The sequence below is a fragment of the Camelus dromedarius genome, chromosome 8 (genome assembly GCF_036321535.1).
Source record: "Camelus dromedarius isolate mCamDro1 chromosome 8, mCamDro1.pat, whole genome shotgun sequence".
Classification (NCBI taxonomy): Eukaryota; Metazoa; Chordata; class Mammalia; order Artiodactyla; family Camelidae; genus Camelus; species Camelus dromedarius.
Genome location: NC_087443.1, coordinates 34,789,664 through 34,813,727, shown reverse-complemented (window position 1 = coordinate 34,813,727; position 24,064 = coordinate 34,789,664). Strand labels below are relative to the sequence as shown.

At 40.2% G+C, this 24,064-nt stretch overlaps 1 protein-coding gene across 4 annotated transcripts in view; it reads left to right on the top strand.

Moving 5' to 3' along the window:
* Positions 1 to 11,986: 11,986 nt before the first annotated feature.
* The window catches only part of TET1 (tet methylcytosine dioxygenase 1), a 110,431-nt gene continuing 98,353 nt past the window's right edge, over positions 11,987 to 24,064 (top strand). For 3 of the 4 annotated variants that reach the window (XM_031461181.2, XM_031461182.2, XM_010985816.3), the window contains exons 1-2: positions 11,987 to 12,166; positions 19,395 to 21,424. In XM_031461181.2, the coding sequence (XP_031317041.1) occupies positions 19,517 to 21,424 (1,908 nt within the window). In that variant the 5' untranslated portion in view covers positions 11,987 to 12,166; positions 19,395 to 19,516. Of the gene's footprint in view, positions 12,167 to 18,315; positions 18,669 to 19,394; positions 21,425 to 24,064 lie in introns of those variants that run through there. The other variant, XM_064488109.1, reaches the window with a different exon arrangement.

Here is a 24,064-nt window from a genome sequence, read left to right as displayed (position 1 = left end):
GGCGGCGCGTCGCGGGCTGATGGCGTACGCCAGGGGCGGGGCCTGGGTCACGGCCCGAAGGGGAGTCTCCCGGGCTGGACGCCTCCCACCCTCGCCCAGCATCACCCCGCATCCCTCGTTCTGGCTTCGCAGTACTGGCCCTTTCTGTTACAGACCGAAGAAGGGAAGCATGGCCAGCGAGAAGGTCCCTCCAAAACCCACTACCTCAGAAAGCGCTCCCCTGTCCATTGACCTGTAACTGTCCATCGCACTGCCTCTGACCTCCCTAAAACGAACGCTTTCCAAAACCAACCTTTGGTTCCTCACTCTCCAGGAACCTCTCAAATGGCACCCTCTCCCGCCAAATCGTCTCTACCTTCCCAGATCTTATCACTGACTCTCAGTTTCTGCCTCCCTAACCCCCTACTAAGCTTCAACTCCACCCCTACCACCTCTGCCAAAGAAATAATTGCTAAAGCAAGTTTTTTCTTTGGGGGCCTAGAAATTACACAGATTACTTCTGCCTTGCCAGGACTTTCTGAATCTATGCCTTTTGCTTAGCTTTCAAATTACAACGTTTTACTCCCCACCAACTGCTAAACTCAGAAACCTTCTCCTGGCCCCACTGTATTACAAGACTGTATTTTTTTTTTTAACCACCCCTTACCGGCACTGTTTTCTTACTGTGAATCCCTCATTTCTACCAATTGGAGCCAAATTTATTCCTATTCTTTGTGATCAAAGTTGTTCTGAACTTCTATCCTCTTCCAGAAATTATTATAATTTTTTTAATACTTACTCCAACCTTCTGTGTTATTGACACTGGTCTCCTCCTTCTCTTCCTATGGATATGCCTCAACAAGATGTTTCTAGCCACGTTTAGTCACTAATGATAAGTCCAGATTTCAAGTGGATTTTCCCAATATTCAATTTCTACCAGAAAATACAGACCCATATTATAATATCATTAAGTTTTACATGTCTAATGTGAAGAATCAAAGATTCCCAGAAGTGGAGATGGTTGCACAACCTTGTGAATGTAGTTACTGCTACTAAATTGTACACTTAATGATTAAAATGATAAAGTTTGTATGAAGTATATTTTATTACAATGAAAAATAAAAAGGCTTCCTAAGTTTTTCTTACATAACAACAAAAGAGAAAATCTTCATATTATTTAACTAGTAAAACTAGTAAAACTGCTCCAGTTCCTCATGCTAATGTATATTTTCCCCCTGTTCAATAAGGTGTATTAGTATCTCTTCTCATCCAGTCATCCATTTCCATTTCAAATAAGATGTACCTTACAGATTTAATATATCACCTAATGACCATCACCTCCAAAATTCAATCCAGATTTAGGATGGGAAATTTATACACATGATAACTGACAAGTCTAGTGATTTAAACATCCAGTTATTTCTTCTCTACTCAGTTGATTACAGCTAAACTACCCAACCTACAGATGTTGTAATATCTCAGGGCTCATTTCGTGGGTCTCTTCTATAATGACACTCAACCTCATAGTTTTAAACACCATTTGTAGGCTGATAACTCCCAATCTCCAGGCCTTCCCAACCCACTCTCCCAACTCTATTGATTCATGTTTCCCACATCTCTACCTATATATCTAATTAGCATCTATTCATCATACCCCAAACTAAATTCCTCATTTCCTTCTCAAATATACTATTTCTGTAGCCTTTCCTCATTTCATTAAAACACAACATCTTCAATCCATAAACCTTGAGTAGTTTCCTAATTAATCTCCCTTTCTCTTGCCTCCCCCTACTGATTATTCCCAACATAGCAGCCAAAGCAGTTCTTTAAAACCTAAAACAAATCTTGCGACTCCTTATTCCAAAACCCTTCAATGGCTTCCCATATCACTTAGGAAAATTCTTACAATGATCTACTGGTTTCCAAACGTATCTCTGACTTCAACTCCTAGAAATTCCTTTAGTCACAATGGCTTCTTTGTTCCTCATAAACACCAGGCATGCTCCGCTGAGGGCCTTTGCACATGCTGCTCTTCCTACCTGTACTGCTTTCCCTTAGATGGTCCATGTAACTTCTTCCTTCTAGCTCCTCCTCTAGGTCTTTACACAAATGTCAGCTTCTCAAAGAGGCCTTTTCTGGCTGTAAAATTTAAAAATTCAAAAAATTCAAAATTAGCACTCTACCCTCATCTCTACCAAAACTCACTATCTCTTTTCTCTCCTTTAATTTTTTCCACAGCACTTAATAGCACTTATAATATATACAATAAAATGCTTTTATTATCAGTTTTCTCCCATCAGAACATAAGCTCCATGAAGATTGGAATTATCTATTTTTTTCATTTGATATGTCATTTGACACTGAATAGATGATAAATAATGGTAGCTCTACTTAAAGACCAAGCTTTTTATCTCTGTCACTCACTTCTAGAATATCTAGCAACCAGTGGCCAGAGGCTAAAGAAATGGAAAAAAAAGAATTCCCTCCCTCAAAGAATGTACAATTTCATGGGATGAATGTGAACCTAATAGCAAAATAAATATCATACACAAATAAAAAGTCATCAGGGAAGGAGGTAATTGAATTGTCCTTTGACATGGCTAAGCACGGGCCAGGGTAAACACACATATATGGATGTGTCTAGACACACACACACACACAAATAAGGAAACTCAGCTTATTCAAAGAACAAAGAATTGCCGAGTTTACCAGTCTTAAGATTGTTGGTCCCCACTTCATGACTCCCCAACACTTGTATGGCAAACCACTGACCCATAACCTTAGAGAAATAGGTCAAGGTTGTATCATGAACAGTTTTAATCTTGAGCTAAAGAGTTTAGACTTAATTCAGTGGCTAATAAGCTGGTGACAGCTATATTTTAGAAGAATAAATCTGGGAGAAATGAATGGGATGATGGGGAAGTCAGACACTGACAGATCTGACAGTAAGGAAGCCAGTTAGGAAGCTTTTGCAATAATCCAGCCAAGAGGGCTGGTGAGAGCATGAAAACATTATGATCAGAAAGAAAATGGATGGGGGAGATAGCATCGGCTGGGCTTGCTAAGGCATTAGATGTGGCAGGCAAGGTATAGGATAAGTCAAAATTGCTGCAAAATTTTTTGCTACAATGGTTAAGAGACTTGATGGAGCTTAACAAAAGAGGAAAAACAGAAAGAAAAACTGGTTTAAGGCACAGAAAGGGGTTAGGAATGTTGGCACAAACTGTAAAGATGAATACATACAAAAAGTACCAAAGGACAAGGGTTTGGCAAAGATTTTTTTTTAAATATACACAATATATGAATACCAAATAAACTGTATATAGCAGTAACTATGTAAAAAGGCTTTGAAAGCTTCCTCCAACTTCACAGATATCCTGATGTTTCATGAAAGAGGGAGAAATCAGTATGCCATTTTAATAAACATTGTCATGGACCTTCAGTATCTTAAGTCTTAGGTAGTCTCTTTTAGACCACACATCATTAACTTTTATTTAGTTTCAATAATTTTGGAGTCATTTATAATGTACCCCATATGTAATATATGATATTTGCTCCTTTAGTGTAGAATTTATCCACAGACAAAAAGTTAAGTATTTAACTTCCCATAAAACTGGACATTTTCATTTTCTTTTATATCCGTATAAAGTATAACATTTTAGTATATTAGAAGAAATACCATAACAATTTTTAAAAGCATAAACAAGGAATTTTCAGCATGATTATCTCTGGGGAATGGGATGGATGAAGGAAGGAGGAGTTGCACTTTTTCACTTTTCATTGTGCACTCTTTTACATGGTTTGATTTTTTTTCCCAAGCACACTTTGGTTATATGTTGGCTGTAGGTAGTTAGCTCTTAAGAAACTGCATGAGATAAACATGATTCTTACTATTTGTGACTCTAGAAATAACGTTAGATATTCTTAAGTTGTGACATTAGATTTCCATGGCTAGTGTTTAATAGAGAGTTGGGAAGTAAAAGTTAATCAGGAAAGCAGGAACTTTAGGAAATAGCTTCAGGTTTCTCTTTTATTGTGGCATAGTAATCTGGTATTTAAAAAATGAAGTGATATTTTCTAGTGAAGACTTTTTCTACAGCCCACCAAATCTGTACCTTAAATTTCTAACACTGTATAGTGAAAAAGAACAGAAACATTGACAACAACATTGTAAATCGAGTATACTTCAATTAAAAAAAAAGAAGTTTGGAGAAAGCTTCCTTAAGGGAGTGATGTTTGAACCCAGAGGTGGAGAATGACTAGGGTTTAATTAAGGAAAGGAGAAAGAAAAAAGCATTCCAGGAAAAGGAAACAGCCTATGGTGGAGGAGCTTTGTGTCTTCAAGGGTCTGATCACAACCTCAAATACATTACCACACTTTGTCCTTCAAGGGTTGAGAGTTCAAATGCCTTCCAGGGTTCAGGCAGGTCACTTACTTTGACAAAGTGTAAGACAATAGAGGGAGCTGCTAGACTGGAAAACTGTAGAAGTGCTTGCCTTGTCTAAAGTACAACTCATCTGCAGATGAATTGTACTGGTTTACAAGAGCAGATGTATTGGTTTGCAATAACAGAGGAAATCCACTTTGGCTGGAGTGGGAAGAACTAGGAGGTTTGCAATATAAGATGAGATAGAGAAATCGGTTGAGTTTTATAGTCACTGGCAGCCTTGTAGCTACTGTAGAAGTCTTGATATTACCCTAAAAGCAACAGGAAGCCAGTGTTAAACTGTGATGAGGTGTATGTTTCAAAATGATCGTTCTGCCTTTGGCTTGGATAATGGAATAGGGACAAAAGTGGGTGTGAGTAGACTATTGCAAGATGTGGCAAAGGGTCCAGAGTAAAGGCTATAGGAATGGAGGGAAGTGGATGGATTTGAGATACACTGAAGTGCTGAAATGGACAGGACTTGGTGGTGGACTCAGTAAGGAGACTGAGGAAAGGGAGATGTCAAAGATAATTCTTAGGTTCCTAGTTAACATAACTGGATGGATTCACTGAGGCAGGAATCATTGGCAGAGGATCAGTTTGTTGTGACTTTAGAGCAGGGGAAAGGATGAGTTGCTTCATTGGGACACACTGAGTATGCAGAGACCTCAGACATACCCAAGAGGAAATATTAAAGAGTTGAGTATATAAGGAGCAGTCCAGGCTGAAGATATACTATTAATAAGTCAAGGCTAAGGAGAGAGAGAGGATGAGAAGCTAGAACTCAGTCTTGAGTAACTGCAACACAATGATTGGTTAGAGAATGATGAGCTGGTAAATGAGATAGAGTAGCTATAGGTGGTGCAGGGGTAGGGGGTGAGTGGGAGGAGGAAGTTATAAAAGCCAATGAAAAAAGCGCTTTAAGAATAATGTAGTATTGGAAATGTTGAGTTTAAAAGATCTATGAAGGATCTAAGTTGAAGTAGTCTGGGGCTCAAAAATGAGATTTAGGCTAGAGAGATAAACTTAGAAGTTTGGGGCATTTCAATTGCAAGTTAAAGCTATGTTTCTTTAGAGAGCACAGTACAATGTGTAAACATGGTACTCAATCATCAGTAGCAATTATTATGCATACACTTGAGCAGTAATAACACTGACAGATTTACTTAATGTTTTTCTCTGAGAAGATAACATTTTGAAGATATCAATTGCTTCTGTCAATCAATATTTGGCCTGTCAGCAATATTTCTTGAGTGTATTATAGTATGAAGTCCTATAGAAAGATAAGACACAAAAGAAACAGAAGAGGGGTAGGAGGTCTGCGTCAGTGGTAGAGTGTATGCTTGGCATGCATGCAGTCCTGGGATCAATCCCCAGTTCCTCCAATATGGGGGAAAAAAAGATGGAAATAGAAGATATGACTCTTACCCTGAAGCTTTCAGGTAGCTGGGGAAACAAAATGTTGACATATATAATACTAAGGAACAGCATCAAAATTACATATTAGTGAGTACAAATTATTAAAATTCAGGGGAGGATATAGCTCAAGTGGTAGAGTGCATGCTTAGCATGCATAAAGTTCTGGGTTCCACCCCCAGAACTCCATTAAAAACAAACAAACAAACAAACCTGACTACCTCCCCACCCCCCCTAAAAAACACTAAAATTAAAATTAAAATTCAACACTATTCTTCATGAATGCTGAGGAGGGGTGATAGTTCAGAGGTTACCTACATTTGGTAGGATTGTTTAAGAACAATTTCCTAGAGGAAATGAGTTGTCCATGGATTCTTAAATAATAGAATTCTACAAATGGCAAAGGCCTTAGAAAATTTCAAGACAATGATAAATGTTTTTTGAAATGCATCTTATGTGTAAGAGAGGGGATGGGAAAGGGGACCCACAGAGCCCCTAATTTGTATGAACCTGTAGTGGGTGCTTTACCTTTTCTGTCATGTTTGAGATATTGTGACACTGTGAAGTTTACCAAGAAATTAGCCTGATTTGTGCAAACATATAGAATTATGTAACTGCAGTCATGGAGTTTAGACAGGACCTCTGATAGGGATTTAACAAAATTTATTGAGATATTGGGTATCTGCTTAGTGCCAGGTCCTAAGCTAGCACTGGGAATATAAAAACAAAAGGAAAGTCTTTTAAGAGTCATACAGTTTGGTAACTGGAGTAGAGTATGTGAGAAGTGCTATGACAGAGATACGGAGATACTGAAAGAGCTATAAAAGTCCTAATTCTGCCCAGGTAATTACATGAGGCTTCACAGACAAGTTGTTCTGTGAGCTGCATTTTGAGAGAGGAAGATAAGTTTGCCAGGCTGGCAAGAATGAGAGGAATACAGAGGAAGCAGAGGGCAGAACAGGAGGGAGAAGGACATCCTAGGCTGACCTGTATCTGTCCCAGCTTTTCCATCCCCTCTATTCACAAAGCCGGAGAAAGCATGTTTTTTAGGAGAGACTCACCAAGTAGTCAAGAGAGCTTTAAATGAGTTCTCAGAGGGGAGGCAGAAAACGTTCAGAAATAATTCAGTTAGTTGTGCCTACTATGTGGAGGTGACCACGTGTGACACGAGGAGAAAGAGGAATCAGAGCGGAGCAGGCCCCAGCATGTCTAAGGTGAAAATAAGAAAAAATAGATCAGGAACAGAGCACATGGCTTCAGGGGTTAGAGATAATGGGCTGGAGTCATACAGCAAAACATTCGGGGCTGGAGAGTCTGCTTTTGATGTCTTCTGCCGGACAAGGAGTCCTGAAGTGCTTGCCATGCCAAAAGGGCTCTGAAGAAGAAGGCAACCGACCGGAGAAGATGGACACACAGGAGGAGAACCAGGATGGCCTCTAGGTGTCACAGAATTCCAGGAAGGAGGAATTTCAAGATCTATGGGGAAAAAAGGAGAATGAAGTTGTGCTGTGAATGTAACCTCAGGAGAGGAGGTCAGTGGACTCAGGAACAAATAAATGTTACAGGAACAAGAAACAGTAAGAAATAGAATTTGTCATGGAGAGAAACAGGGCCAAAGTTAGAAGGGAGAGCAAGGTCAGGCAAAGGCCTGACCTGGGCATGATAAACATAAAACACCTTCAGACAGCAGAGAAGATGAAGCTAATGAAGAAGAGACTGAAGATGCTAGAAAGAAGGACTTATTAATGTAGTAAAAACTGCTTAAATAAGGTAGCATGGGGACTAGGTTGAAGGGTGCAAGTGAATGGGAAGCTATGTAACAGGGAAGAAACTTTAGATAAGGAAGGAAATAGTACTGTTCAGGAAGGGAGGGCAAAGTAAATAAGAATACTGTGGTGCTCATTTTGTAATGTATAGAAATATTTAATCACTATGCTATGCACCAGGACCTAACATAGTGTTGTAGGTCAATTATATTTCAATCACAAACAAACAAGCTGATAGAAAAAAGAGATTGGATTTGTGGTTAAAAGAAGTGGAGAAGGGAGGAGGAATTGGATGAAGGTGGTCAAAAGGTACAAACTTTCAGTTATAAGGTAAATAAGTACTAGTATTACTATATACAAAATAGATTAAACAAGGATCTACTGTACATCACTGGGAACTATATTCAATACCTGGTAATAACCTATAATGGAAAAGAAGCTAAAAAAAATAATTGAATCACTTTACTGTATATCTGAAACTAACACAAAATTATAAATCAACTATATTTCAAAAAAAGATAAATAAGTACTAGGGATATAATATTAGTGATTAATATAATTAACACTGCTGTAGGCTATATATGAAAGTTAAGAGAGTATATCCTAAGAGTTCTCATCACAAGGAAAAAAAATGTTTTCCTTTTTTCTTTTATTTTGTATCTATATGAGATAAAGGTTGGTCACTGAATTTATTGTGGTAATCCTTTCATGATGTATGTAAGTCAAATCATTATGCTGTACACCTTAAACTCATACAGTGCTGTAGGTCAATTATATCTCAATAAAACTAGAAGAAGAAGGAGAAGGAGAAAAGAAGAAGAAGGAGAAGGAGAGGGAGAGGAAGAGGAGGAGGAGGAGAAAGGGGAAGGGAAAGAAGAAGGGGAAGGGGAAGGATGAGGAGGAGGAGGAGAAGGAGAAGAAGAAGAAGAAGATCTACTGCTCCTGGTCCTCCCTTGACAGCCTGGGGTATGGACAGCTTTGGAGGTGAGGAAAATGAAAGCTTAGAACAGCTCCTACAGCAGGAATGGACCAAAAACCTCCCAAAATAGGGATTGCTGTGGAGAAACAAAAATCTCAGGCAGATTTAGGTCTTAAGACTTTGAAGCTGACTAAGGCTCCACAGAATGCCGCTGCTGCTTGTAAGCAGTGGAGAAAATGGATGATGGAGATTCAGTCAGTGTGCTTCCAGGTTGAATCTGGGAGAGGTTAAGAGGAAAAATGGGGGGTGAGGCTATAATTCAGTGGTAGAGTGTGTGCCATGCATGGGGTCCTGGGTTCAACCCCTAGTACCTCCATTAAAATACATACATACATACATACATACATACATACATACATACATACATACCCACCCCCCTAGCCCCACACACAACAAAAACAACAGCAATACAAAAAAAAAAAAAAAAAAAAAAAAGAGAGAGAGAGAGAGAGAAAAAACAACAAAAAAAGAGGACAAATGAATTAGTGGGTTGGGGAGTTTACCATTAAAGTTACTAGATAAGGGCATAAATGGAGACAATGACCTAATCTGTCATAGGAATTAGGGAAGGAGTTTTCACAAACAGACTGACTTTGACCACATTCAGATCGTTCATGATTTGGGATATGGTCTTTTTGGAAGCTGAATATATTATGAAAGATCTTGTTTCATTGTCATAATTAGAATATATGCATGCTCTACAGTCACTGTGAAGGCATGCTATCTATCCATTTATCTATCCATCCCTGCTCTCCTTATAGAGAATAATGAGTCTGTATTCCTTAGCTGTTTTTATCGTTTATTCTGCTAGGAATGTATAAGAATTCCTCACCAACACTTAGTATTACCAAATTAAAAAATTTTTGCCAATGGAGGTTATATTCCTTAGGAAAGAAACTGTGTGTTTGAGGGGAGTATATACATATTTTTTTTCTTAGGGTACTGCCTAAGGTAATTAGTAAGCAGAGCAGCTAAGATGAAATTACAGTTATCTCTTTAGGGAGTCATATAAGCACAGTTCCAATACCCACATTATGTATACTTTCATATCTCTTTTCTGGAGAGGTGTTTGGAAATAAGATAGGAATTCTCGCTTTGTTATTAAGAAAGAATAGGCAAGGTAGTTGTAAGGGTAGTGGAAAATTGTTGAAACATTTATTCTTTGATATTGAGTTCTGGAAAGACTTGTATTTTTTTTCTTTTCATTGGGCAGACACCTCATGTTACTGTTTAGTTTCCCATTACTTGTTCAACCTTTTAGTTTCTATTATAATTATCAGACCCCTTTTCTAACAGGCTCAGATAGACTTGCTGGACTCTGATACCAAGTTGGCTTTCAATATTATTTACATATTGATGATTTCCAAATTCATTTTTTCCAATCTAAACCTCTTTTCCAAATTCAAAATTGTCTTACACTTTGTCAGTGGGGCATTATTATCTTTCCTTTTTTTTTTTTTTTTTTTTTTTTGAATGGCACTTAAACAGTTTCCAGTTTTTCAGTGAAACATTGAAATTGTTGTGTTGCCACAGACACAAACTCATGTTCAGGGCCTTTGCACTTGCTCTTTCCTAAGCATAAAATCTCTAGCTTCCTCCCTTAATCTTTTTCAGATCTACTCAATGAACTGATTGTTGTATTTAAAACTGCAGCCTTCCCCAACATTCCCTGTGACCCCTTTCCCTGCTTTTCCCTCCTCTCTCTAACCATCACCATCTGACACACTATATATATATTCTGCTTTCTTGCCTTCTTTTATTTACCATCCCCATCCCCCATATCAAATGCAAGCACCACAAGAGCAGAGATTTCCTTTTGCTCATTGCTGTTTCCCCAAAGTATAGAACTGTGCCTGGCATGTAGTATGGACTCAATTAACGTTTATGGAATGAAGAGAATGAACATTGTCATGGGCATTTTTCTACATCTTTGTATGATTTTCCCATTTCAATACTTTTTAAAGTTAACCATTTCAATTAATTGACAAAGCCAGGATATTGCTAGTTCATGATAGTGTTTCTCCATTTGTCCTTTAAGAAAATCAAGTTTTGAGTCAAACTCACCAACATCATTTTCATTTAGGTCCTAGGAGATTAGGCTTTTGGGAACATTGGCTAAGAAGAGTCCATTTTTGCAGATAAAATTTATATTAAACACCACATTTCTTTCTCCAATCAAGGTATTTACCTGACACTGTAGTACAGTCATTAGTTTGTTCTGCCTGCAAGCCTGGAATGTGTGTTCCTCTTGATTAGGAAGCAAATTGTATTCAACTCTGCCTAGATCCTAGCTCAAGAATAAATTTGAATCAATCAATCAGCAAAAAAGGTTGAAAGTTTAGGAATCTTTCTCAAAAGAACAATCTGGTTATGCTTTTTAAAGCAGGTGTAACAAAGAAAATTATGTGTGAAAGGTGGGTAGAATGTTGTGGAAGGCAATGATAGAAAGTTTTTCTCTTCAGTTGAAGTTTGACTTGGGAGGAATGATTGTTCCATGAACAACATTTCCTTTACCACTGTGACTCCATTAAAGATCTGAATTCCCAAGTCTGTTTAATAATTGACTTCTGGAAGAAGTAATGGCCATCAAACATTTAGGGAGAAAGTCATATGCCCCAGAAAGTCTTAATTTTGGCGTAATGCCACTGGTTACTCCTCCTAATGTTGAAAACTTACTTCCTGTGCCTTCATTTCTTCATCCATAAAGTGAATACCGCCAAGGTACAGGGGCAAGTAACTAACAAAAATGTTATGATGACCTTTGCAGAAATCAAGCGCTGAGTCAAAGGAAGACAACCCTCCCCTGGCTTCTCTCTTTGGTGTTGAGGGCAGTTTTCCATTGCTTGCGACCCAGATATTGCTCAATGGTGTCATCTCTGACCTGGCATTCCGTTAATGTAGCTACAAACATTCAATTTGAAGACCACAAAACTTTTCTCTCAGCCCAACAGCCCCTCGGAAAAAAGATAATGACAAGAAAATCTTGACAATGCTCTCCCTCTCCAATACTCTCCTTTGACCTCACAGGAAAAAAAAAAAAAAAAAAAAAAAAGTTAGAAGAGGGGACCGCCAAGGGGAGGGGTAAGGGTCGAGAGGGGAGTCCAGCTCCAGTTTGGGGAAATCCAGCTCGCGTTTTGCCTCTTGCTCAGCGGTGCAGGGTCCAGGAAAGGCAGAGCCCCAGCTTCACTCCCTGAGGTCTGTCCTGGGGAGACACTGCTGCTCCGGGGGGCTGACCTGGCGGGGAGTGGCAGCGCAGTTCGCTCCCGCGCCGCTTTGTGCGCGCAGCCGCTGGCCCCTCTGCTCCCGGGTCTGCCCCCCGGGACGCCCCCCGACCCCGTCCCGCCCCAGTCATGCAACTCTACCTGCCTCTCCACTGCGGACCTTTGGGAAGCAGTCGCCCACCCCGGGGGCTCGGGGCCTGACCCTGCCAGGCAGCCCATAGGTGTCCGCCCGGGGCCCGCCCGCGCCTCTCGCTCCTGCCGGAGCCCCGGGCTCCGAAGTTGTGGGGAGCAGTGCGAGTTGGAAAGTTTGCTCGAGGGCTGGTGCAGGCTTGGAGCCGGGGGGACGCACGCTGTCCTCGGAGCCTGAGCGGGCCAGTGGTGAGTTGGGGCCGAGGCAGAGGGCAGGGGTCCGGGGACCCGCAAGTTAAGACCGGAAGGGAGTGCGAGGGGCTGTGGTCTGCTGGGGCTGGACATGGGCCGGGGCTCGGCGTCCGCGGGGGCCGCGGGGGTGGGCCCGCTCCCCGCCGCGACCCCCAACTCAGGGCCGCTTGGGGCGCTTTTGTGTGGGTGGTAAACAATGCCCCCGGCCGGAGGACGCGGCGGTCTGCCCCCAAGGCCAGGCTGCGGCGCCGGGTGGGGTGAGTAGGGGCGCCTCGGGCTAGGACCCTGGGCTCCTCTGGAAACCAGATTACGGGAGGGCAAGTGTGGCCTGGGGTGGGGGGAATCCATGAACGTGCCTGTGTTTGATGCGCCTGTTAGGAGAACCGGAGGTCGGGGCGTCTCGGTGTGAGGAGAGGGAAGAGTTAGAGCAAGTTTCGGGTGGAGAGCCCGGGCTGTCCGGTGCTCAAACGTACCCCCAAACACGTTTTCTCCCTCCCTCATGCTTATATAGGGGACCGGTTCGTTGGAAAAACGTTTGGCCCTTGCCTCCCTGAGTGTTTCGGGGAGGAGGCTTTAGGGGCGAAACTTGGAGTAGAGACAGCAGGGGAGTCTTGACCTGCAGTTGATCTGGAGTTATGCTGATCCGGGAAGCCGGGAGTAGGGAATAGAACAGTGTTCTGTCAAAATGGCCTAAAAACTTCTGAGCGCCACTCGGTCGCCGAACGCTCTGGCTTGCCGTCGCATCAGTCCCACTAGGGCGGAATCCTGGAGAGCCCCAAGGGTGGGAGGTGCGCAGAGCTGAGTGCCGGGGACCGGCCGTGCGACACGTGAGGGGCCAGGGCCGGGGGTGGCCGGGGCCGCCGCCACTTCACGTGTAGGGGAAGTGTTGAGGCGAGATCTCTCTCCCTTTTTCCCTCTGCCCCTCCCCTTCTTGTGCTCTCTGCTCTTCCTCCCCTTCCTTCCCTCCCTCTCACCCACACTTCCAAAAGATTCAGCTATGTGTAGTCTATATATTTCCACAAAAAGTGTTCAAAAAGTTGCTGCCGGTTCTCGTACACTTTCCACGTGAATGGGGAACACGAGTTGGGCATTTCTGACCCAATAAAAATTAATGTATCAACAAGAGAACAGACATTGATCGAACTAGGAGTCTTTCCCCCACCCCCAACTCGTCCTCTCAAATTAACCAGCTTGCGTTGGTCGCTCCAGTGCTTCTTTCCTTCCTCCCCGGTTCCACTCTCCAGCACAAAATGAGCTTCATAATATATCATAGTAATGATCAGTTTATGAATAAATGTTTTAAGACCTTGAGCGAGGAAGAGATTAGGTGCACAGCTTACTGTCGGCGGGGTGCGCTGCGCGCTGCACCCAGATGGGTTGAAGGGCGGCGCTGCAGGGCTGCAACCTCTTGTCCGCCCTGAATCGAAATACGCCTTCTCTGCTTCCCTTCCCAACATTATAAAATAAAATAAAATAAAATAAAAACATTGGCTTCCTTAGGCCTCATTCAGGATGCCAAAATGAATATGGAAAAGGCGCTTGTTAACCAGCTACGGCAAGATCTTTTTAAGGCACATTAGGAAATTATGTCTACAATTAAACAAGGCAAGTACCCAGTTAAGATGTTTGGAGTAATCAACGTTGTTGCTAAGAACTGAGAGACTAAGGTAACGTGATTTGGGTGCATTACCTGATTTTATCAATATGAGTTACAGAGGTTAAAATCCAAGTCTCTTTCCCAATTAAGAGACCATAACTAGGTTGGTTGTCAATGTGTGACAGTGTTTTAAAGCCATGCTGTGGTTTTTCAATTAAACTTCACAATCAAAATGTATGGGAATTATTAGTATACAGTGTCCTTATGTCATGCAAAGATTAGTAGCTTAGATTTGGAACTCTGAGACCACTGCTTACCATTTTAATGAGAGTTAACTATGGCTCCCAGTTCTGGTCTTCAAGAATTGATGTGTTAGAGGTTTGGATCACCTCAATCCCTGCCCTTTGTTTCTCTTCCTCCTCCAATCTTCTTTATCTTGTTTGTCCTTCCCCTCCCCCATCCTCTTCTTTTCCTCTGTATTTTTCCTCCCTGCACACGTTGTTTCTCTTTTCCCACCCCTCCATCTTTCCACATTTAATCTTCAGCATATTGATCCCAGTTGTCTTTTTATATTTTACTTTATTATTACAAATTTATTCCCCTCTATTTTTTTACCTTTTTTTTTTTTTTTCCTTTTTAGCATTTTATTCCTTCGTGTGCTTTTTCCTCTTCTTCTCAACATGTTTTATGCTTTTCTTGTTTTTGGAAGGGTCATTCTACCTCCATTTTAACTTGTCTATTCCCTTTTCTGTGACTCTTTTTGGCCTTTTTTTTTTTTTTTTTTTCTGGCTCTCTGCAGGGCAGCAGGGGTGTTTTACATATGGAAGGAGCCTTTGACTAAATCTGCTGGCATTCTAGTGAGTTTCCCTCAACAGCCTTCCCAGTGCCGAGGGCTCTCACACTTCCTGTGGTAGAAAACTATCTAGGAACAGCAAGCGGCCCGCCCACCTCCTCTTCCTTTAGAACTCACTTGCTAGAGGAAACTAAGCCAGGTGGTGCCTTTTAAAAAGAAATGTTTTAAGTCTTGTATTTCTCAGTCAAGTGCAGTAGCCTTTAAATTCTAAGGAGCTGAATGGAGTGACTATGAAATCAGAGTCTCTTTTGCAACTAGCTCTATGTATGCAAATACTCATCACTTTTTTGGCCACTGCTGGTAGTGGGAAGGATTGCAGTATAATTTTAAATTGACATGTGGGCTGGATGGTTACATCAGTTCAGCCACTTCCTGCCCAGGGGACTTTGGGAGATCCAGAAGGAGGAGGGGATTTTTCTGACGTGGTACTGTCAATTTTGCCCTTTACAGGCAACTGATACTGTTTAGGAAGCCAGCTTTTCAATAATTGTATTTTTTTTTTAAAGGCTCTCTTTAGGGAAAGACTGACTACTTAGTAAGCTCAAGTAATAGTGAGGCAAAAGTCTGATCCTGTTTGTTGACCAATTTGGTTAGGTATGTTTATGTGTGAATAATTAGCAGATCCTTACGTGGGGCCACGTCTATCATATTCACCCTGGGGCCTGCTCTTGCCACTTCTCCACTTTCTCTGTAACCTTACATTTTGTACTTTGGGCTGGCATCTCTTCATGTTTCAAATTATGAGTTGGCCTTTATCTCCTGGACAGTAATGTTTAGATCTCATACACTACTCCAGCCCCCTATGTCACAAGGACATTTTAGGGGAAAAAATGTATTATGAGTTTGGGGTCTTGGTGACCTCTGGTGAAAAACTAGTCAACTAACTAATGTTTTGCATCCCACAATTGTTAGGGTTTCTCTTTGTTTAATTTTGTTTTGTCTTCCAGGAAAATAAGAAGTCACAGGAAAATGTCTATTAATTGTACGTGGTTCCCCCTCCTGGGCCTACTATATATGTTTAATAACAGGGACACTATTCTCTTATTTCCTACTCCAATCATGTTATCTTGAATATATTCTAGAATAGAATAAAACTGATTATGAGAAATACTGAAACATTGATTTTCATTAGAAATAAAAAATGGATGACATAAAATGAAAAAGAATATGAAAAGGCATATATGTATAACTGAATCCTTATGCTGTACACCAGAAACTAACACAACATTGTAAATCAACTATACTTCAATGAAAAATAAAAAAAATTTTTTTAAAGGAAAATGGAAGTGGAATTAGTATTCAGTTTTAATTATATCTTTTTGTATTGCTTAGATACACTGTAATACATAAAAGCACCCCTGCCCCTCCAAAAGGTAATAAAGCATTTAATAAGACTTACTAATTAATAAGGAAAGTAATTTCAGAAGATCTGTGCAGATAATTCCATGTTTAAATAGGGACCTATGTAATAGAATGCACCACTTCCCCCCTCCCCCAACAAATTTCAAAAGAAGGTTGTTGCCTCTCCTCCCAGAGTTCAGCCCTGGGAATAATTTAGTTTATCGCAAAAGGTGGTTACATTTCATCAGTGGAGCCGAGGGTGATAAAATTAAGATCTTATGGGAGCCTTTATTTTCTTTCTGATTGTTTCTTTGGCTGGGTGGTACCCAGTGGTTTCTTCTCTGCAGTTGGGTTTTTCAGGGGTCATTGGCCTCTTTCATGATCTCATAAAAAGGCTGTTACCATTTAAAGAGGCCACATCTTTCCAATCCATGTTGCTCATACCTTTTCCACATCCTTGACAGGCTCTTTTTCAGGAGATAAGGTTTGAATGGTAAACATTATCTTAATTACAAGTCTGAATTTCTAAAGCACTTCAATTTAAAAATATAAAAGAATATATGAGACAGAGATCAATTTATAAACTACTTTCAAAAGCAGATCCCAGGACACCCTCTGGCATATCCAGATTACTTGCCTTCATATATGAATTTTAATTTTCATGGCTGCTTGCAATACTTAGATTATATGTGCCTAATAGTATTTTTAGGAATGTAATCTTGATGTAAGAGAGAAAGCATGCTTATTGTTGGATTTCTAGAAAATGGAATGGATTGCTCTTTGTTATCAAAAAAACAAAAAACAAACAAAAAAAAACAAACCAGCCTAATGAAGATTGCTGAGTTTCTGGGGAATACTTTCTCTAAAAATGCTGGTACAAAAAGCAGTGGTCTTTGGAGAAAATATCCTGCAGTTTTTCACAGCCAAAGAGTTAGAGCAAGCTTTTTTTTTTGTAAAGAAAGGGGGAAAGCAGTAAGCTTAAATGCCACGAACTCAAGTGAATTATTCTCTGGCCTAGTTGGATTTAGCATAGATTTATCACAATGTTATTTTTCTTGTGGTTAATGTTATCACTAATGTCTAAAAAGACTTTCTTAAAGGCTCAGCACTTTGAATCTGAATGTTGTGCTCTGAGATCTTTTATTATAGTGTATGGCCTACAATGTGGTAGATGAGAACAGAAACAAAAGTACTAGATTTCGCTTTGCAGGATATGGCAGACTGAGGATTAAACTGATTCGATGATAATGATAACTGTCATTTAGCTACTTTCTCTTATTATTTTTTGTATTTTGGAATATAAACAGCCATTTTTTTTAGCTCCTATTTATTAAACACATATTATATGCCAGCCCTCTGCTAAGCCTTTACAAATATCTGATTTTATTCTCATGGTAAGCCAATGAGGTCACCACAGTTATGCTTCCTATTGTAATATATATACAAGGAAACTGAGGAATAGAGAGACCAAGGAATTTGTCAGAACCACATGCCTAGTAATGTTTCTGAGCTAGAAATTGAACCCGGGTCTACCTACTTCCAAAGTCCTTCTTCTTACCTCATATATCTGGAGGATGAAACCATTGCCAATGGGCTCTCCCTGTAGGAGCCCATTGATAACTCTAAAGAAGTTCATTTCAGATGCAGAAACCTTGACTCCTGTTAAGTAGTTTGCTGAAGGACACAGCTGGTGATCACAGATTCAGATTCAGGGCTTTCAGATGTGACACCATTTTTAGCCACTAAACCAGCCAGTACATCCCAGATTACCTGGGTCAGATCAGTACAACAAGAACAAAAGCAAAATTTGAGAATGGTGGAGGGCTGTCAAATTGTTACTTTGCCAAGTAATAACATTAAAAAATAAGCCTATCTCTACTTTTCACTCAAAAAAAGACTTTTATTACTTTTTTTAGAAAGGAGAAATGAGACAAAACAGGAAGGCATAATTTCAGAATAAAGGAGAGTTGTTTAAAATGAATAAGTTCTGGGGAGGAGGGCATAGCTCAGTGGTAGGATGCATGCTTAGCATGCATGAGGTCCTGTGTTCAATCCTCAGCACCTCTATTTAAATAAACAAAAAAACCTAAATCCCCCCTCGCTGCAAAAAATAATTAAAAAATAATAAATTGAACTTTATGAAAAACTTTAAACAACCTCTTTTTTTTTTCTTTCTTTCTTATTTTGCCATAGACTGGTGATCACTTGGTTGCAGACCAGTTTTTGGTAACCATTCTTCTACACCAAACTTGCTTATCAATTCAGCAACCTGTCAACTGTTAAAGAATCCTCACCTAGTCTGTTGTCACACTCTTGATTCTGTGATCTTTAGGGACTATTGTTGTATTTTGTACGGTGAAATTCATTCTTGCTCATAGCTTGGTCTTATTTGGGGTCAGGGTAGACAATCTGAGGAAATAAAAGGCGTTGATGATGGCTCTTGGCCCTTTCATTTTCTCCTCTTTTCTTTCTTATCTTTCAAATAATAGTTGCTTGTCTAGCATGCTTTACTATTCTAATTATCTCTTTTTCTCTTTATTTCCAATTTCCTTGCCTAGGCATTCATCATGAGACTTTTGGGACCCTTGGTAGAAGGGATTTTAGAACCAGCTGTCTTTGGATTAAGTTGGTGAAAGAGAAAAGAGGGACATTCTGGGTGTGGCCAGTGCCCACCACAATGCCTTCCTTACACAGGAGGTACTCAACAGGTACTTGTTGGACCCGTGAGTCTTATTTGTAACCCAATCTGTCAATACTAACTCCCAAGAGTTTTTGCTTTTTTGTGTGTATATTTATAAAACTCAAAATTTGTAGATTGTTAATTGGAATGTGGTATTAATATTACTGGATCTCCAAGGAGTAGAGTTTCTTGGATAGTATAAGCCTCTCTTTCTCTGGCTTTACCAGCTTTACTGTCTAACAAATGATACATCTGCCTGTGTGGTACTGTGCTGAGGAAAGAGTTTAAGTATCCAAATTTGTGAAGATTAGGATTCGAGCTTTAAACTGCATGTAACTATAATAGTTATGGTTTCTAATGTAGAGAAATGTCCAAGTTTACCTTATTCAAAGTACTTTATCAACTTAATCAATCAGTTGTCACAGAAATGAAAAGGAACTCTATTTGTGGAATCCAGGGTTTAAAGCATACTTTAGTATTTTTTGTGTCTATTGTTTTTCTTTTAGTAGTTCCTTTTTTTTTTTAATTTTTATTTTTTTAAATGGAGGTACTAGGGATTGAATCTGGGACCTCATGAGTGCCAAGTACACACTCTACCACTGAGCTAGACACCATTCTCCTCTATTGTATTTTTCTTTTGCAGTAAATATTTCCAATTCCCTAATTTTAATTAATGATCACTAGTAAATATTCTATTTCAATGGTAGAATGCATAGGAAAAAGACTCACTCCCAGTGTCTTCTTGTTATTTCAGACCAGAACCTCGTGCGACTGAGCACAATGATGGTGCATCCAGATTCTCTTCAGAAGTGAGACTTTCCAGAGGACCAATGACTCTGTTCCTCGTGCCCTTTCATTTTTTCCTACTCTGTAGCTATGTCTCGATCTCGCCATGCAAGGCCTTCCAAATTAGTCAGGAGGGAAGATCTGAACAAAAAGAAAAACAACCAACTGAAAAAGGGATCTAAGCCAGCCAACAAAAATGTGGCATCAATCAAGACTGTGAGCCCTGGAAAATTAAAACAATTAATTCAAGAAAGAGATGTTAAGAAAAAAACAGAACCCAAACTGCCTGTGCCAGTCAGGAGCCTTCTGACAAGAGCTGGAGCTGCACGAATGAATTTGGATAGGACTGAGGTTCTTTTTCAGAACCCTGAGTCCTTAACTTGCAATGGGTTTACAATGGCTCTCCGAAGCACCTCTCTTAGCAGGCGACTCTCCCAACCCCCAGTGGTCATAGCCAAACCTAAGAAAGTTCCACCTCCTAAGAATTTAGGAAAGCAACATGAGTGTGACTATAAGATACTTACTGACATGGGAGGAAAGCACTCAGAAAATGATTCAGTCCCAGTGCAAGACCCCTCAGTCCCTCCTGATATAGAGAAAATAATTGGCATACAAAGTGTATCTTTAATTAAAAATGAGAGCCTAGAGACAACCCAATCTTGGTCCCAAAGTGTCGAGAATTCCAAAATAAATATCTCTGCTCATAGTGGCCCAGCAGCAGAGATCCTTTCTGGGTCATTGGAAGGGACACATGGTGGTGAAGGACTGTTCTCTAAAGAGACATTGAATGGTATCAGCAATTCTCCTAGAATGTTTGTTCAGGACACTCTCTGTGATCCTTTGCTCCAAAGAGCAGCCCTCAAGGTTACCTCTGAAGGAAACCCCAGCATTCAGCTAGAAGATTTGGGTTCACGAGTAGAATCTCTTAAGCTATCTGATTCTCACCTGGATCCCATCAAAAGTGAACATGATTGCTGCCCCACCTCCAGCTTTAATAAGGTTATACCTGAATTGGACCTTAGAAACTGTTTGTCTATTGGTGGGTCAATATATCCTACCTCATTAATAAAACTCCTCTTGGCAGGTTCAGAACAAGAAACCCTTGGTGCTAAACCAGATCATCAAGAGATACTCAAAGCTACCCCAGATCAACAGGAAGTTCCTGATGCCACCCCTATCCTGGGGCAGTCCTTGAATGCTGTCCCACATCAATGGGAAGTTCCTGGTGCTAACCCAGTTCATGGAGAACCTCTGGGTGAGACCCCAGACCCACCAGAGCCTCCTGGTGCTATTCCAGTCCAAGGAGAGGTCTTTGGTGCTACCCTAGATCAACATGTCCTTGGTATGGGTAATGGTACTGCCTCAGACCCACCTACCTTTCTTTCTGCTCCTCTAAACCCAACCACTACTTATAATGCTCTCCCAGAATGGCCAGAGCTCCAGAGCACTGTTTCATCTGGGCTTGAGGTCCAGGGTGCTATGCAGATTTTGCCTTTGGGCTCAGGTCACACTCCTCAACCATCATCAAACTCAGAGATAAGTTCGGTACCTCCAGTGATGGCTATGAGCAACACAGAAAATGAGAAGCAGGTTCATATAAGCTTTCTGCAAGCTAACACTCATGGGTTCATGTTAGCCCCTGAGAGAGGACTCCACCATGCTCCACAAGGCATTGCCCAACTCTCCCAGGTGAGTCCCAGCAAATTGGAAGGAGGGAGCTCCCAGATCAGCACCACTAGCATGGTTGAAATCAACACCACAGTGGTGTCTAGGCCAGTGTCATTTGCCAGTACCTCCTCTTCTCCTTCCTACACCACTTTGCTACCTACTTTGGAAAAGAAGAAACGAAAGCGCTGTGGGGTCTGTGAGCCCTGCCAGCAGAAGACCAATTGTGGTGAATGTACTTATTGCAAGAACAGAAAAAACAGCCACCAGATCTGTAAGAAAAGGAAATGTGAGGAACTGAAAAAGAAACCATCTGTCATTGTGCCTTTGGAGGTAAGTTTAAATGCCCAAGGGGCTGGGAGATGCCTCTGAGAGTTGGTAGACTTACTTGTGCCAGGACAGTTTGCTTCAGTATTACATACTTTAGCTTTAGTAAAATGTTGCTTTTAGTTACCTGTAGGAGTTTGTGGACCTACCTGAAATACGTCTTGTGCAGTGAGTGATGCAGTAGCTTATTTTTAGAATTTGTCTCAGAAAGCTAGAACATAAAGTTTTTCTGTTTTAGAATTTGATGGAGAATAGGGAAATCATATGAAATGTGGTTTTGGAAAGATTTCCACTGTGCTTCATTTTGGCTAGTTTGTGTGTCTTTTTTGAAAGTTACAGATTTAAAAATTAGGAGTGGAACGACATTCATTGACTCCTTTGAAGTCTAAGAAACCAGAGGAATTAAACTTCTTTTTAAAGAATGAAACTGTCTGTAGCCTTAATCTTGAAACTTTGCCTTGGAGGTATAACAGTAATAAAGCTTTCATCTCAACTTTTGGCAGGTGATTTCTACCTGCTCTACATATCTCACAGGATTGTTGGGATCAGCAGCTGAAAATGGTTTGTAAACTCCAGAGTGATATATAAACACTTGTACTTACTATTATAGTTATGAAACTAAGGTAGTAAAAGTTTTGGTTGACTTAGAATTTGTTGAAAGGGTTTTATGGAGTTTGGTTAATATTCAAACTCACTTTTCAGACCTTTAATTAAAACATCTGTTAACTATGGTGTTTTATGATTTTTAGATTACTCATTTGAATTTCTATTTATTTGAGTCTACTATGAATGCAGGTATGATAGAACAGATTAATTTTAAAAGCATTATGAATGTAAATTCAGTCAATTTAAAAAACATTTCATTCTAGAGGGGAGAATATAGCTCAGTGGTAGAGTGCCTGCTTAACATGCTCAAGGTCCTGGGTTCAATACCTAGTATCTCCATTAAAATAAATAAGTAAATAAGCCTAACCACCCACCACCAAAGCAAACCAAAAATAAAAACAAACAAACAAACAAACAAAAAACCCCAAAACATTTCATTCTAGGCTTAAATGATCTGTCCAAAAGTGCTGACTTGCTGTTTGGCTGACTCACTACAAACAAGAGATCAGACATTTAACCAATCATGTATTGATGGGCATTTAAGGTGTTACTTCAAATCTTTGTACAATGAGTAATCTTTACGCAAGTCATTTCACACATGCGAGAGTAGATCAAAATGTGGCCAGTAACTCAATGCTTATAAACATATCTAAAACACTTAGTAGCAATATTTTTATAACAGAGAGACCTCCCTTGTAAGCTCCTGATTTGTAACACTGCCCAGTGACATTGCCAAGGGTACTCTATCTCTAACAGGTATAAACAAATTGGTTCTCTTCTTTTCTAAACTTGTTCCTCTTGCATTACACATTTAGTTCAATGGCTTACCATCTACCTGGTCACCCAAAATGGAAAATTCAGTCATCTTTCATGCCTTCCTCTCACTCTAATAGAATCTCTTGTTCTACAAGATCTGAGCACTCCTATCTCACCGTTCTCTGGGTTCCCGCTGTAGTTGAGGCTTCTATCTCTTACTGGGATAATTTCAACGTGCTCTTTATTGTCAGCAAGTATTTACTGCACTTCTACCCTGGGTTGTGCTCGGGGGATGTAGTCGTGAGCGTACCAGTCAGCAGGGAAGTCAGGATGTTGAACAGCAAGCTCTCCTTCAGTGCGGTTAAGTTTTTCTTCCTGTAACCCTGTTCCTCCCACTTAAGTACATTTAGTACTCATTCTTCTGTATATGTGATATATCTCACTCAAAACCAAAGAAATTAGAGGAAAGCTTTCAGTGACTTCCAGTTACCGATGAAGCATAGATTCCTAAGTGTGGAATACGAGATCTTTGAGATCTTGGCATGACTGACCTCCTCTGTCTTGTTTGCTGTCTGTCACAGCTCCTCACAATATACTTGAAGTCTCAGCAGTATCCAGCTGCTTGTATTTCCCCACACTCACCAGGCATGATCCTGCCTTAGTGTCCATGCTCGCCATACATATCCTTCCTTGCCCCATCCAACAAGACTCCACCCATTCACTCACCCTTTCCGGAGCCACAATCGTATCTATGAGTGTTCCCCAGTTCCATATGAGGGGACTTCATTTTTCTAGTGCTTGTCTAGCCTTGTTATAGCGATAGGTGATAAATAAACACTTGTCAGTTAAATGAAAAGAATATGTTTGTAACTCAAATTATCAGGTTTAGAAATTTAGATTTTGGCATGTGGTTTATTTCTGTAAAACTTGCTCTGGCAAGCAAATGTGGCCACTGTTGTCATGATGTGTTGGTGTGGAAAAACCAGTGTTTATTAAGGACTGAATGAATGAATACCTTGGGTATTTGTCACAATTTCCTAAGCACCACATTATTTAAAAAAAAAAAACAACTTTTATTTTGACATAATTCATAATTGCAAGAGTAGTACCAAGAATTTGGTATGTCTTTCAGCCAAATCATAGCATTTTAACATATTACTTCATTACTTTCACTTTCTTTTTATCTCCTTCCCCATATATAAATATGTATTTTTCTGAACCAATTGAGTTTTTCATAGACATGATATTCTTTTAGCCCTGTACTATATTTCCTAAAAACAAGGA